The sequence below is a fragment of the Taudactylus pleione genome, unplaced genomic scaffold (assembly GCF_031769625.1).
Source record: "Taudactylus pleione unplaced genomic scaffold, aTauple2 ptg000556l, whole genome shotgun sequence".
NCBI classification, from domain to species: domain Eukaryota; kingdom Metazoa; phylum Chordata; class Amphibia; order Anura; family Myobatrachidae; genus Taudactylus; species Taudactylus pleione.
In genome coordinates, this window is record NW_028284958.1 from 20,092,390 (window position 1) to 20,106,645 (window position 14,256).

The 14,256-nt window shown below is 44.7% G+C and overlaps 1 protein-coding gene across 2 annotated transcripts in view; it reads left to right on the forward strand.

Moving 5' to 3' along the window:
• Positions 1–309: 309 nt before the first annotated feature.
• Positions 310–14,256, forward strand: part of CLPX (caseinolytic mitochondrial matrix peptidase chaperone subunit X) — a 32,959-nt gene continuing 19,012 nt past the window's right edge. Inside the window, exons 1-5 of one of the 2 annotated variants that reach the window (XM_088452724.1) lie at positions 310–534; positions 8,828–8,988; positions 9,105–9,219; positions 9,337–9,491; positions 10,942–11,101. In XM_088452724.1, the coding sequence (XP_088308850.1) occupies positions 474–534; positions 8,828–8,988; positions 9,105–9,219; positions 9,337–9,491; positions 10,942–11,101 (652 nt within the window). In that variant the 5' untranslated portion in view covers positions 310–473. The remainder of the gene's footprint in view (positions 535–8,827; positions 8,989–9,104; positions 9,220–9,336; positions 9,492–10,941; positions 11,102–14,256) is intronic. The other variant, XM_088452723.1, reaches the window with a different exon arrangement.

Genomic DNA, 14,256 nt, shown 5'->3' on the forward strand with positions numbered 1-14,256 from the left:
CCAAAATAAAAGCTTTGTTTGCTTTACATGGGACTCCCCCCTTCTCCGCCCTGTAGCCTCTGTCAGCGCAGAGAGAGGCGAGTCGCTGTGTATGTACACGGAGGGGGCCGGCATGTTGGGCTAAGTTCCCCACTGGCTGCGTTAGAGGCAGTTGGTATTTGTCATTGGCGGGAGTAAGATGGCGGAGATTCTGTCTCCCATTCACTATTGGGCAATCGGAGTCTGTGGAACGCACGCTGGTCGGGAAGCCGCGACGTGATGACGTAAAGAGGGCGTGATAGCGGCACGTCATCGTCACCTCTTCTGGAGCTGAGCTTTGATTGGCTGAGAGGCTGACAACATACTCGGCTCCTGGGCTCACACGACACCGGCTGGGTTCTCTTGGGCACAGCACACTCTTTCCCCCCCCCCCCCCACCGTCATCCCGCCGCCCCGTCCAATCCACCCCCTTGGCCCGGCGTCTCGGCGGCACCATGTCCGCTCCCAGTTGTTCCTGCGCCGCCAGGATTCTCATCAGTAGCTCCCTACATAGAGGTCAGCGCTTCTCATGAGCGGGGCAGAGATGGCCGCTTCTCTGGGTTTTTGTCTCTTCTATAGTCACCATGGTGTTGCCCAGGGTCCAGTGAGAGCCGTCAGGGTGAGGGGAGAGATGTGGAGTGGGCTGTCAGGTCAGGGTGCAGAGGGAGAGCTGTCAGGGTGAGGAGGGGGGGGGATTGAGAGCTGTCAGGTCAAGGTGCACAAAGTGGTTGGGATGCAGCAGAGAGTCGGGGGTCCCTGTGTGGGTGGCGAGAGCCGGGGGTCTCTGTGCGCGGGTTGAGAGTTGGTGGGCCCTAAAACGTATACTTGAGTTATGGGCTACTAAAGCATTCTTACAGATCTCTGAGTTATTTGATTAAAAGACCCAGATACTTATACATTTAGGGGGTTATTTGATTTAAAACTTGCATGAATTATGGGGTACATGGAAACATTTGCAGACAGCTGTTCTTGCCTATGTAAAGTGGTAATCGATGGGAAGGTTGTGAAACCAAGATGTACTGATTTTGTCTTTGTTACATTGGCATCAGTTAATGTGCCAGGACAAGTTTGTGCTGAAAGTCCCTGAAGTCTTCTCTTATTGTTTTTCACTCTGAGGAGCAGCATGCAGAATATTGTTATCCTTTGTACATTTGATCCAAGCACTATATATTGGCTTCAAATTAACTTATTTTTATCTCCTGATGCTTTTTTTACTTTGTTTATGTTTTTGTTTTGGTAGTGTATGTTCATGACTAATGGTGGGTACACACGGGATGATCAACAACGATATCGTTGTTTGAACTCCTGGGTGTGCTGGACGATAACGACCAGGTTGGCCTGCATGCACGTGAGATGGTTGATATAGACCATATGTGCTCGCTCATCGCAGGTCGTTGGTGGCTGAAAAATGCACGATATGAACGATAATGTCGTTATCATTCATATCGTCCATTTATGTCGTACCGTGTGTACGCACCTTTAATAAAATAATGTTATACTAATGAAATAAAAAAAATAACATGAGTTAAACAATGTATGACACATTTTGCTTACAAGATGGTATCGTATGTAAGCAGAAAGGAATATATTTTGTCTATAAAGTTGGTCAATTAGAAAATATATACTTTTCAGAGGTTTACAAAATGTTTTCTATTTGCACTTCTAGTTTACAACTGTTAATGTTATACTTTTATAGAGTGAACCTGTCTTCCGACAGTCTCTCAGTAATTGCAGCTATTGTATACTGCTGTGTGTATGGCATCTTCCCATTGTGTCATATTCTAGACCTGCTGGGTAAGGAAACTTACACATAAGAAATGCAACATTAGGAGATAGAGGGAACTACCGAATGAGCTGGCCTATTGGAGGGGCTTATCTTGAGTAAAGATATATCCACTGAAAATAGCACACTGTTTAATGTGCTTGTTGGCAGGTGGTGTTTGGTGGGTTCTAAGGTAAAAGCGAGAACCGTTAAACCTCTCAGTCCTCAAATCCCCAGCGTCTCTTCACCACCCTGAACTCCCTCCTTGCCTTCCCTCCTTGCTCTCTGCCCTTGACTTTGCTATCTACTTTACATCTAAAATTGAATCCATAAGTCGGGACGACATATCTCACCAGTCCCCCAGCACTACACCTCTTTTCCCGGATCATCCCTTCCATTTTACCTACACTGACATCCTTCTCCCCTGTATCTGGAGAGGAAGTCATGGCCCTTATCCAGTCCTCCCCCCTTGACCCTATCCCTTCACGTCTCCACCGCTACCTCTGTCCTCGCGCCTGTTCCCATCTTGCCCTCCTCCTCAATCTCTTCCCTCATATCTGGCATTGTCCCTTCTGCATTCAAACACGCCCTTGTTTCCCCCATTCTTAAAATCCCAACACTCTTGCCAACAACAGACCCATCTCCTCCCTTTTGCATCCAAACTCCTTGAGCCTATTGTCTACAACCGCCTCACCACACTTCTTTCCTCCCACTCCCTCCTTGACCCTTTTCAGTCTGGCTTCCGTTCTCTCCACTCCACTGAAACTGCCTTCACAAAATACAGCAACAACCTCCTTGCTGCCAAATCCAAGGGCCACTACTCTCTGCTTTCTCCTTGACCTCTCTGCTGCTTTCGACACTGTGGACCACACTCTCCTGCTGCAAATCCCTCACTCCCTTGGTCTACGTGACACTGCCCTCTCCTGGCTGTCCTCCTACCTCTGACTGATTTCCCCCCCACACATATTCTCTTACAGTAGGTGTTCCCCAAGGTTCTGTTCTTGGACCACTCCTATTCTCCCTCTATACATCCTCTTGAGGGGTGCTCATCAGCTCTTTTGACCTCTATTATTATCTCTATGCTGATGATACTCGGATCTACCTTTCCTCTCCCTCTCTCTCCTCACTCGTCTCTCTGCTATATCTTCCTGGGTGTCCCAGCGATTTCTTAAACTCAATATGTCTAAGACTGAGATGATTATCTTCCCACCCTCCCACATAAGCCCACTTCCCACAATTTCTTTATCAATTGTTGGCACAACTATATCCTCTAGCCCCAAAGTGTGCTGTCTTGTAGTTATCCTGGACTCCTCCCTCTCCTTCAAACCACATATTCAGACCCTCTCACAGTCCTATCGTTTCCATCTCAAAAATATTTCCAGGATTAGACCCTTTTTCACCCAGGATGCTACTAAGACCCTAATACACTCACTGGTCATCTCCAGATTGGACTGCTGTAACCTCCTCCTATCTGACCTCCCCAACTCCCATTTCTCTCCTCTCCAGTCTGTCCTCAATGCTGCTGCTCATCTCATCTTTCTCTCCAAACACTCTACATTTGCCTCCCCTCTCCTACAAGCCCTCCACTGGCTCCCCTTCAGAACCCAATTCAAGGTGCTCACACTCTTACAAAGTTCACACACACTTCTCTCCCATTTACATCTCTGATCTAATCTCCCTTCACTCTCCTGTCTGCCTTCTTTGTTCAACAAATGCACACCGCCTCTCATGCCAACTGATTGCTTCCTCCCACTCCCGCCTCCAAGACTTTGCCCGTGCTGCTCCCCACCTTTGGAACTCTCTTCCCTCTTCTCATCAGACTCTCTACAGTCCTTCAAACAGGCTCTCAAGACCCACTACTTCATCAATGCCTTCCAGCTCTCATCCTAACTTTCTGCTACATGCTCCCTCCTCCCCGTCTACCCCATCTGTGTCATGCCTGTCTGCCCCTCCCCTTTAGAATGTAAGCTCTTGTGAGCAGGGCCCTCTACCCTCTTGTGCTTCTCCTTTATTTTCATCTACTTCTTACTCCCCAGTAAGCCACCTAACACTAATACCCCTTTTACACCAAACAAATAACCCGGGTTATTGCCAGGTCGATCCGGGTTGAGGCTCTGTGTGAACGGCTCCCAACAAAAAAACCCGGGTCGATTTACCGGACAATCTTACTCTGGTTGAGAGCAGGGTTGAAAACGGGTTGTTCCCGGGTCATGAGGCAGTGTAAACTGGTGCTACCTGGATTATTTGACTCGGCTAGCTCCAAAAGATTCTTATTGGAGCTTCTGGGGCACCAGCAGATGATGTACTTTGTCAGTGCCCTGCAGAGAGAGAGACGCACATGAAGCCATCACTCTCCTGCACCACAGCAGCCTGACCAGCAGCCACAAAAGCAGGCAGGCACACAGCCTGCCATAGCCAGAACTGCAGCCTGCCCCACAGCCTGACCAGCAGCCACAAATGCAGGCTGATACACAGCCAGAAAAGCAGCCTGTAGCAATGCTGTAAGCAGTCCCCACCCCTCTTTTGTTGCTTTATGTGACCATCTTTGTCCCACCTTAAAACAGACCCTTTTTAATGACTTCTATAGAGAAAAGCAGGGATTACCCGGGTTCAGTGTAAATTGGGCAAACTGTGGAATAACCCGGGTCGAGTTACAGTGTAAACTGGGTCTGAAGCAGAGTTCAACCCGGGATTGACCAGTGTTCAAATTCCAGGGTCTGACCTGGGATTTTGGTGTAAAAGGGGTATCAGTTGCTTATGCTCTGTTGCTTATTTGGGTGTTATGGGTCGCTAATGTAGCAATGTATATTATCAATGTCCTTGTTCTGCATTGTATTGTTCTGTAAGTCACTTTTTTGGTTATGTACTTTGTAAGGTGCTGCAGAGCACTTGCGGCACCATATAAATAAACTATAATAATACTCTCCAGCTCTGCAATACCTAGGTTTATATTGGATCTGTAATCAAAACACAAAATGTGTTCTTACTTACATCATGAAAACATTAATTTCTATTATTTTCTGGTTAAAAAAATCTTTGTAGCATCTCCAAGTATTCGTAAGTTTGATAGAAAAGAAAAAAATACATCAGAGTACTCTAAAATATTTTGGAGATCCACTTAGTTAAACTAAACTGTAGCCTATTAAGTTTTATTTACCGCATATACTTGAGTATAAGTCGACCCGAATATAAGCCGAGGTACCTAATTTTACCACAAAAAACTGGGAAAACCTATTGACTCGAGTATAAGCCTAGGGTGGGAAATGCAGCAGCTACTGGTAGTAATCTCCCCACTGGTAGTGCCCCCAATAGTAATATCCCCCCTGGTAGTGCCCCCAGTAGTAGCTCCCCCAGTAGAGAGACGTAATTAAAAAAAAAAAAAACACTTACCTGAAACCCCGGTCCTGGTCCCGACGCTGCTACCGGCTCCTCCGGCTGCTTTGCATTATGGGAGAGACGTCAGGACATCGTGACGTCTCTCCCATTACCCACTGCGGGAGCCGGAAGATGGTTGACAGACTCTCATCGGCTGCTAATTACAGCAAACACACAGCTGCTGGCACCGGTGGCTGTGTGTTTGGCACTGTGTAGTGCTGACCGAACTCTGTCTGGTCAGCGCTACACACGTGGTGCAGCTGTGTCACAGAGACACAGTCTGCACCGCGGCCCGCATGGTACACAACTGAGTGAGGTGCCCTCCAATATGTGGTGCCCTTCCCAGCTGCGTAACCGGCCCTGGTCCAGGAGCATCACTGGAGTATAAGCCGAGGGGGGGCTTTTTCAGCACAAAAAATGTGCTGAAAAACTCTGCTTATACTTGAGTATATACGGTATATAAAACCTGTTCTCCATATATAGAAATCTGGTGTTAACCCTACCTTGGAATTATGTTAATTTAAAATCTCTGCCAGATCTCAACGCAACAACACATGCAAATGTATTGGGCCAAATGTAATAGGGTGGGAGTTTAGAAAATGTGAGAGTTTAGCAGTAAGCTCTCACATTGGTCGAGTTTTATTTTCAAAATGGGAAAATATCTGGATGAGAGTTTAAATCATTGTTTTTGGAGTTTAAAAACATGCGAGTTTGCATGTTCTCAGACTCTATTACATTGGGCAAGTTTAAAAAATGTGAGAGTTTACTGCTAAATTCTCACATATTCTAAACTCTAACCTATTACATTTGGCCCATTGTATATTTTGAGGGTAGCACCCACCTGGTCGGCCTGCAGTAGCTGACCTGTCAGGTGCCATATAGTGCCATCAGATAGGACCAGTACAGTGGTCACAAAAAAATGCCTAACCTGCTGTTAGGTAACAGTCACAAACTAGAATCCCACTCTTTAATAATTCACATGATGGAGGCACTTGTTTGGGCCACCATGCTGTCTTCTGTGGATTCCAACTTGGCGGCTTTTAGAAGTCTTTCAGACAGTAAAGCCCGGAGAATACAGTATTCTCCTGATGTTATTTTTGTAATTGTACCCATCCTGGGAGGTGGCAGCTATTCTGCAGTAGGGAAGAGTTGTGTAGAGATGATATTGTTGGATAAATGTAACAAGACAGGTTCACATTGGACCAAAACTACAACAAAAGGCTGCCATTAAAATGACCTTATTCACACTTAAAGCAATGAGAAAATTCTTCAAATGCCCACCTAAAACTGCAAAAACTGTTTACCAGTCCTCAGGAGAAAAATGTACGGTCTACTTTTTAGTTTTCCCCCCACCCCCCATTACTGCTCAAAGCCTGGATTTTTGGATTGTATAATCTTTGCTGTTTTTATATAAATCTTATTGCTATTTAATGCTGGCCGTACACTGTGCGTTGCACCATGTAGTGCAACTGCCGATCCGTCAGCAGACGGATCGTGCTGTCACTGCCGGCATTCGTGCGGTCCCCGCAGACCGCACGATATGCCGGCTCCCCCCTCCACCATTTGAATGGGATCGTACATCGTATCCCAGGTCAGATGGTTTTGTAGGAAGACCTGGGGATACGATGTACGACCCCACGGGAGCGCGCAGCATGATATCAGGTACGATATCGTGCCCATACACGGCACGATATAGCACCTATATCATGCACGATATATGCACATATATCGTGCAGTGTATGGCCATCTTTAGATGGTGATGAAAATTAGATGACTAGAGAAGACCTGATATCTGGCACAGCTATTAAATATTTCAAAAGCTACTTAAATAATAACTAAATCCAGTATTTGAAGACAATATTAATCCTTATTACCAATGTTTCTGAAAAGTAGTTCTGAAAAATATTTTGCCAGATTACTTGCTATGTTTTTCTTCCTCTAGATAAGATTTATTTTATTTCTTCACTACTAATATTTATTGCAGTGGGCATTTGCAGCAATCTGCGATCCTCGTGCATAGTATAGTTCAAGGCCCAGCCCACCCATTACTTTCATGTAAAATGTGTACTGTGCATTACATGCCTTGCAAATGGCTCGCTCATATTTCCACTGGCCGGAATAGTAAATGTTCCAATTTGTATTTCAAGTTATTTTCCCATATGTAACTTATGATTATATACCTATGACTATCTGCGTTCGTGATCAGAAATTCCTGTGATGTTTTCCACATTGCTAATAGAAGTAATTTTAGAGCTATCTTTTTCCAATAACTTTTTATTTATTTTAATGAAAATACTACTGTATTTAGCCTAAATTATTACTGAAATGAGTTGGTGAGGGGTTATCGGGGTTGTGTTTATTAAATATGGATGAGAAGTTATTTGCCCCTGGAAATGTGCTTCTCTGCTAAAGTACACCCCTTAATAAAGTGTTTTCTCCATCCCTCTCTCCTTTTTAAATCTCATTCTGCAAAAAGAAGAAAACTAATTAATCTTCTGCAAAACTGATGTGCGCTACGCTTTCTTTGGCAGTTAAAGCCCTGGTAACTCCACTCCCACCCCGCCAAACCTATTTAAACGTCTGCTCCTTCTCAAACGCTGCGATCTTGCTTTGCAAACTCATCTGCCTTGATGGAAATGGGGCCGCAGGTGATTTCACCCCGCACTACACCTGTGTTCTCTTTAAGAAACACTTGTTAGTTTTTGGTGGCCCCCTGTGGGCTTTCCAACTGACTGCACAAAAGATACATTTTTAAAAAATAAACTCCCAACAACCCAAGTGCTAGTAAAAATGCAAACCCTGGGTTTTATTTGTTTTTAGACCCATTTACATGCTTTTTGTGAACATTAAAGATGTTGGTAAAAGGTATTAAATTAATGCTTGTGTGGGTATCAGGCATATTCTATGCAGACCAGACTTCTTTCATGTTTCAGGTTCTTCATATTCTCTGATATCAATTTCATCATCAGAACTGTTGCCAAATACATGAATTGCTGAACTACCTCTAGGCTTGTAACACAAATGTCTGCCTTCACTGTGTGTAGACATTACAAAGGCAAACGCAGGGGGGGGGGGGTTCCGTCTGCCTGGAAACCCCCCTCCCCAGCCCACACCATGACCACAATATAATAGAATTTTACAAGTGCTACATGTTGTTCTCAGTATCACAAATGAAATAATTAGTGTGGTTCTTTTTACATGTATCAGCTATTAATAAATAACCTGTGCATCAACTAGGAGATCTGGAAAACATGCACTGTTAGGGATGTGCTGCTATAGAGCCCAATATGTACATATATGTCCAGGGCAGTGCTAGGTTATTCTGCTACTCCCGGACTTACTCTAATACTCTGGAATGGTGCCCACATCTAAAATAAATACATTCAGCTCAGGCAGGATGGCCCTACTGCCGCATCTAATGGCTTACTATGATCTCTGGTCCTGTATATGCTGGAATTACGACACACAATACACTTTGTATGATGCATATTAAAGCTGGATAAGTGGTAATTATGCCCTCTTCCTTGGACTGGCCACAATCACTCTAAAATCAAGCATTTGGAAACCCCCCTCTAGAAATCCTGCGTTTGCCACTACATTAACAGCAATACACTTGGGGATGGGAGAAGTCCTTGCTCACTACATTTTTTGCTGTTGTCCTCTTCACCTTAGGTGCTGTGTGCAGTCGGGGGCATCTGTCTGTTTTTAGAAGACCTGGAACTCTCGAAGTTCACGTTCTAAGGAAAATTCCATTTAGGACTTTCTCCGAAGCGACTGTGTATTTTGCCTCCAAAGACGGAGCCAGCAAAGATGGATCTGGTGACGGAAACACGGTAATATTGAGAGCCGCAAAATCCTTCTACCAAATTTAGAAGGAACGTTTATTTATTACTGGAGCTCCGTTCTTGTATTGATTGTTTTATTCATGTTTGTGCGTTTTTATGGACAGGAGACAGTGAGTGAAGGAGGCGGCAAGAAAACCTCTAGGAGTTCAGGTAAAGGAGGAAATCAGCTCCACTGCCCAAAGTGCGGAGACTTGTGCACCCACGTACATACCTTCATCTGTAAGTTCTGGTTACCTCTACCCTGCGGCCACAGCCGTGATTTGTACTAACCCAGGCACACGTTGATCATTTAGACCTGTTTTTCTCTGAATCACTTTACCCATCTTCTCACTGCAGCCTCTACCCGTTTTGTGAAGTGTGGGACATGCCACCACTTTTTTGTTGTGCTGTCAGGGGCAGATTCAAAGAAATCTATAAACCGGGAACCAGAAACTGCTGCTGAAGCTGTGAAACTAGCATTTCAACAGAAACCTCCTCCACCCCCTAAAAAGGTGCATGAACCCTCATTGCCAAAATGTTTTTCTGCCTGTGTCGGCATAGCGAGCGGGATATTTCTTCTGTAACAATCGCCCATATGAGAGCTACTCTATCATTATCTGAGAAGCATGTACCAAATTTTGCTGCCAAGTATTGTATCTTTATGGCAGTGGTGACTTGTTCCGACAATTAGTAGATACACTATGATATTTTGACTGAGTGATGTAGTCAGGATGAGGGCAGTTGAAATGCCGACCTTCAGAGTCCTGACCCAGAAAACCTGGCATGGCACTAAATATAGGCATCTAAATACAGACGCCTGGCATAGTGAACGTAGGTAACCAGGACTTCACGAGCAGTTCGCCGCGCAGGGCTGGGTTGGGGGTGCCGAAAAGGGCGGTTAGTGTTAGGCACCAGTGGGGGGGGGGGGGGGGGGGGGATGGTTAAGTATACTTACCAGCCGGCATCTGAATTTTGATCTGTTGGGCACCCTGGGTCAGGATTTTAAATGGCGACTTTTATACCCAACCCGTTAACTGAATAGTACATTTTTGTTTTCTTATCCCAACTACCTAAAGTTTATTTGCTTGTTAAGCTACTTTACTTAATTCACTTGCGCTGTCATCACTGTTCTCAGTGGAAGAGACCCAGGGCCTGATTCAGAGCCGCTCGTAAGCGGCCGCTCGTTCGCTCCGAGCGATGTTTGCCCAACTGCGCATGCGTACGGATCGTTATACGCATGTGCGAACCAGTCAGTGCGGTCGAAATTCATGTGCTCGCAAAATAGCGAATGCCTGATAATTTGAGTGACAGAAAGAGGCGTATGTGGGTGGTAACAGGGGAAGGTGCTTGAAAACGGGAAGTGGACATCCGAACGCAGGCGTGCTTAAAGGTCAAAACGGGTGTTTTATGGGTGTGCATAATTAAAACAGCAGCGTCATTGAGCACGTCACTGGGTTATTTTATAGCCATAACTGCTCGCAAGATTGTGGTAGCAAAAACCAACCACAAGAATAGCGAGCAGTTCATACGCTGGTCGATGTACTCGATTAATCTAATAAATAGCGGACATGACGTAGGATGCGAGCGGCCAGGGGGCGTATGTTTCCAAAAAACAACCGCAAGTTTTGGGTCGCTCGTTCAGACCTAGAGGCGTGAACAGACCGCAAAGAGCGAACGGTTCATTTGAATAGCCACCCCTATTTTCTGGGCGAGCGAGCGCTAATTGCGTCCGGCTCTGAATCAGGCCCCCAATCCCTTGGTAAATTTGCGATTCCCTTCTCTTACTGAATTATAAGTCATGTCCAAGTACTCCACATATGTAAGGTGCACCTGTTACCTGCACTCAGTTTAGGGAGCTGTTTTGTGGCCAGAATCCTTATTGCAGCTAAGTGGCATTACTGAGGCATGCAGTACAGTTATTGCATTAATTCTGTTTCACTGAATACTGTGATTCTCTTTCAGATCTATAACTACCTCGACAAGTATGTTGTGGGCCAGTCATTTGCTAAAAAGGTGCTTGCTGTTGCGGTGTACAATCATTACAAGCGGATATATAGTAACATCCCAATTCACGTCAAACACCAAGCAGATCTAGAGAAACCGGCCTCATCAACTCAGAGAGGTGGGTGCGATCCTGTTATTTGTAACAATTCTGTATGCAGTGTACATATCTACAATACAGGGTGACTTAAGAATTGCATCTCTTGTCTCTCTATTCATTGAAAATGGTATTAAAAAATCCATCTCTGTAAGGGAAGTGCAGGGACTCTCTGCTTGACATTAGGAGTAGGGCGGCAGAATTCCAGATGTGATCCCACCATCAGCATGCCACCATGGGATCCCTCTTTGCTGCTACATCTAACACAAGTTTTAACCCAATTCTTAGGACCAGAAAGCAATGCATAGGAGAATATATGGCATAGCCTGGCTGGGCTCACTCCTTACTGGGCATTCGTTTTTCACCCCATGCCAGGTGAGTGGTTTGGTGCTAACAGGTCACTGACCATGTTGTAGCTGAGGCGGGTAATGCGCTCCATGTTTGACAGTGGGTCCTGATGGGTACTTGGCAGCTAGACCGTTAGGTATACTTTGGATGACTAAAGGGGATCTCATAATTTAAGAGACTTTCCTCTACCTTGCTTGCCCGCAGATGACAACCGTATCTCAGACACAGTAGAGCCACCTTACCATAGCTTTCCAAGGTCTTCCAGGTGTAGCAAGAACACCTGTGGATATTTTTGATAGGATACCTGTGACCTTTGTCTAAATTGCTGAACATTGATGCCAAATGCAGGATCTGTAAGACTTGGTCATGGTTGAACAGCTTTTTCTGCACTCAGATCAGACAACGCAGCTAGGAGGAGGATCTTGTGACTTAATTCACAATTGTTATATCTGGTGCTGACATGTCTAGAACTATGTCAGGAGTGGATGATCAACAGAGACCGATCTGACTCCTGCAACTAACCATGATCCTTCTGGAGCATCTATGATCTGGTCCAAAAGAATGCACTTCGTCAAAGCTTAAGAGACACACTGTCTACAGAGGAAGATGACTTCCCTTTTTTTCTGATTCTCCCCCCACCAAAAGCCTCTGTACATTATTTTGAAGTGCGGCGTCCACAGTAGAGGTGGTCCTGATTGCCAAATTTCACTACAGAATCCTACAAATGGCTACTCAGGCACTTGGATAAGTCTTTCAGCTCTCATAGCCTCTTTGACTTTGTCCATTTTCTCTAGTTAGGTGTGGGGCTGGGGATGTGTCTCATGGGTTGATCCTTTGACTTTGGTGTTTGGTAGCCGTTGTCATGGATACCAACCTACTGAATTAGGGCACCATATTAATATTCCATCTCTGCAAAATCTCTCCTCCTGATTAAGCCATAGAGCTTTATGGGTTTTTTTTTTTTTTTGCACCATTCCAGCATAAACTATCCATTTGAGGGGGGCACTTTTTGTGGGTGCGAATGGACAAATCATGGCAGTTTATTTATAAATCACCAAATGCACGTTATGGATTCTGTCCTGGGTGTAGTCCAATAGGTAGACTATTTCGAAAGGTTCATATCCCAGGCTTAGACAATGGGTGGCAGTCTTCTATAGTTGCCAGACTCTATCATAGGCAGCAGGCTTGTAATAACTAGACTTTTTTTTCTTTCTTTTTTTTCCCCCCAATAGCTGATGGATTTTTGGGGAACCTACAGGAGGGCCTCTTCTCACATCCTGTTTAAGCTGATCATAAATAGGATGAGGATGCTGAAGCTGAAGAATGTTAGTGGACACTTTGGTGGCCTCCAGTTACCTTTTTGTGTTTACTGGTCACCAACCATTTCCCTCCATCCTTGTGTCCTCGTGAGGGGAGAATGAAAGCAATCCTATTGGTCCTGTAGTGTCTAACTAGATATTGGTTATCGGACAACTTGGACCACAGAATTGATGGACTGTGGAGACCTCTGACCTGCTCAGATCTTTTCTTGCCAAATTCCACAAATATTCTTTGCCCCGCTCCATGTTGTATTTATTTTATCACTATTTTTTTCATTGAGGCCTTGCAACTCTGTTTGTGAATGTGTTTTTAATGGGGGGGGGGTGTGTGTGTGTGTGTGTGTGTGTGTGTGTGTGTGTGTGTATGTGTTTGGTGATTTCTCTTTTGTAAACCTTGTTCCTTAAATGGAAGCTGATTGCTGCACTGGTCAGGGTATATATTTTCTCTTGCAAGGTCTGTTGGCATGGTGGTTATAGGATTTATGGCACATTTGTGGATTCTGGCACATTGTAAATAAAAAATAACAATTCCCATTCTGTTTTGAATAAAGAGATGCACAAGGGGATCTCAATTGTCACTAAATTGTTACTTTCTAGTCTTTCACTATGACAGTCTATCCTGTTCCTAGCCAAGGTAGTATTCAGTTTCCTCATCAGTTAGGAGATGGTGCTGGAAACTACTTTGCACAAGCTGTATTTGGGGCAGTTTTCTGTTTCTACGAGTAGATTCTTTATTCTGTATCACATTTACAAAAGAGCACTTTTTCTGCTCTGTTTGAATCTAGATAGGTTAAGCCTGCAGTTGGGAAGGTATATACTCTGTTTGGCATATCGGCTCTAGTCTGACTCTTGGCTCTCATCATCTGGCTGGCAGATTAATTTCCCTGATGCTGAATTAAGAAAAGTTACTGTAAAATCCATTTCTTCATACTAGACCAGGGGTTCCCAACCACGGTCCTCAAGACACACTAACAGTCCAGGTTTTAGGGATAGCCATACTTGAGCACAAGTGACTTAATTAGTACCTCAGTTATACTGATTTAACCATCTGTGCACAATCATGGATATCACTAAAACCAGGACTGTTAGTGTGCCTTGAGGACCGAGGTTGGGAATCACTGTACTAGAGGGACCCAGCATCCCTCCCAAGAGACTTTTTGCTGTTCCCATTAGATTTGCCTGTCTTGGCTGGTGGCATGCTGATGGATGGTGGGAGCAGACAGTTATAGACAGGAGATGGATGTTTTTAGTTTGTAGTCCACCATATGCTTAGACATTGTTGTAACTGTAAGTACAAAACCTCTTTATTTTACTTGCCTTCTATACTTTTGGAATTTCTTGCAGTAGTTGCAAAGCTTTATGTACTGATGACACGTCAGACTACACGCTGGCTGTCTCTTTCATGCATTGTAAATGTATTTTGTCATTGTATCAATTACTTCCAATGTTGGCTTTGCTTTTGTCATTCACCCCCCACCTTCCTCTTGTGTGACCCTGTGAATGACGTGGTGT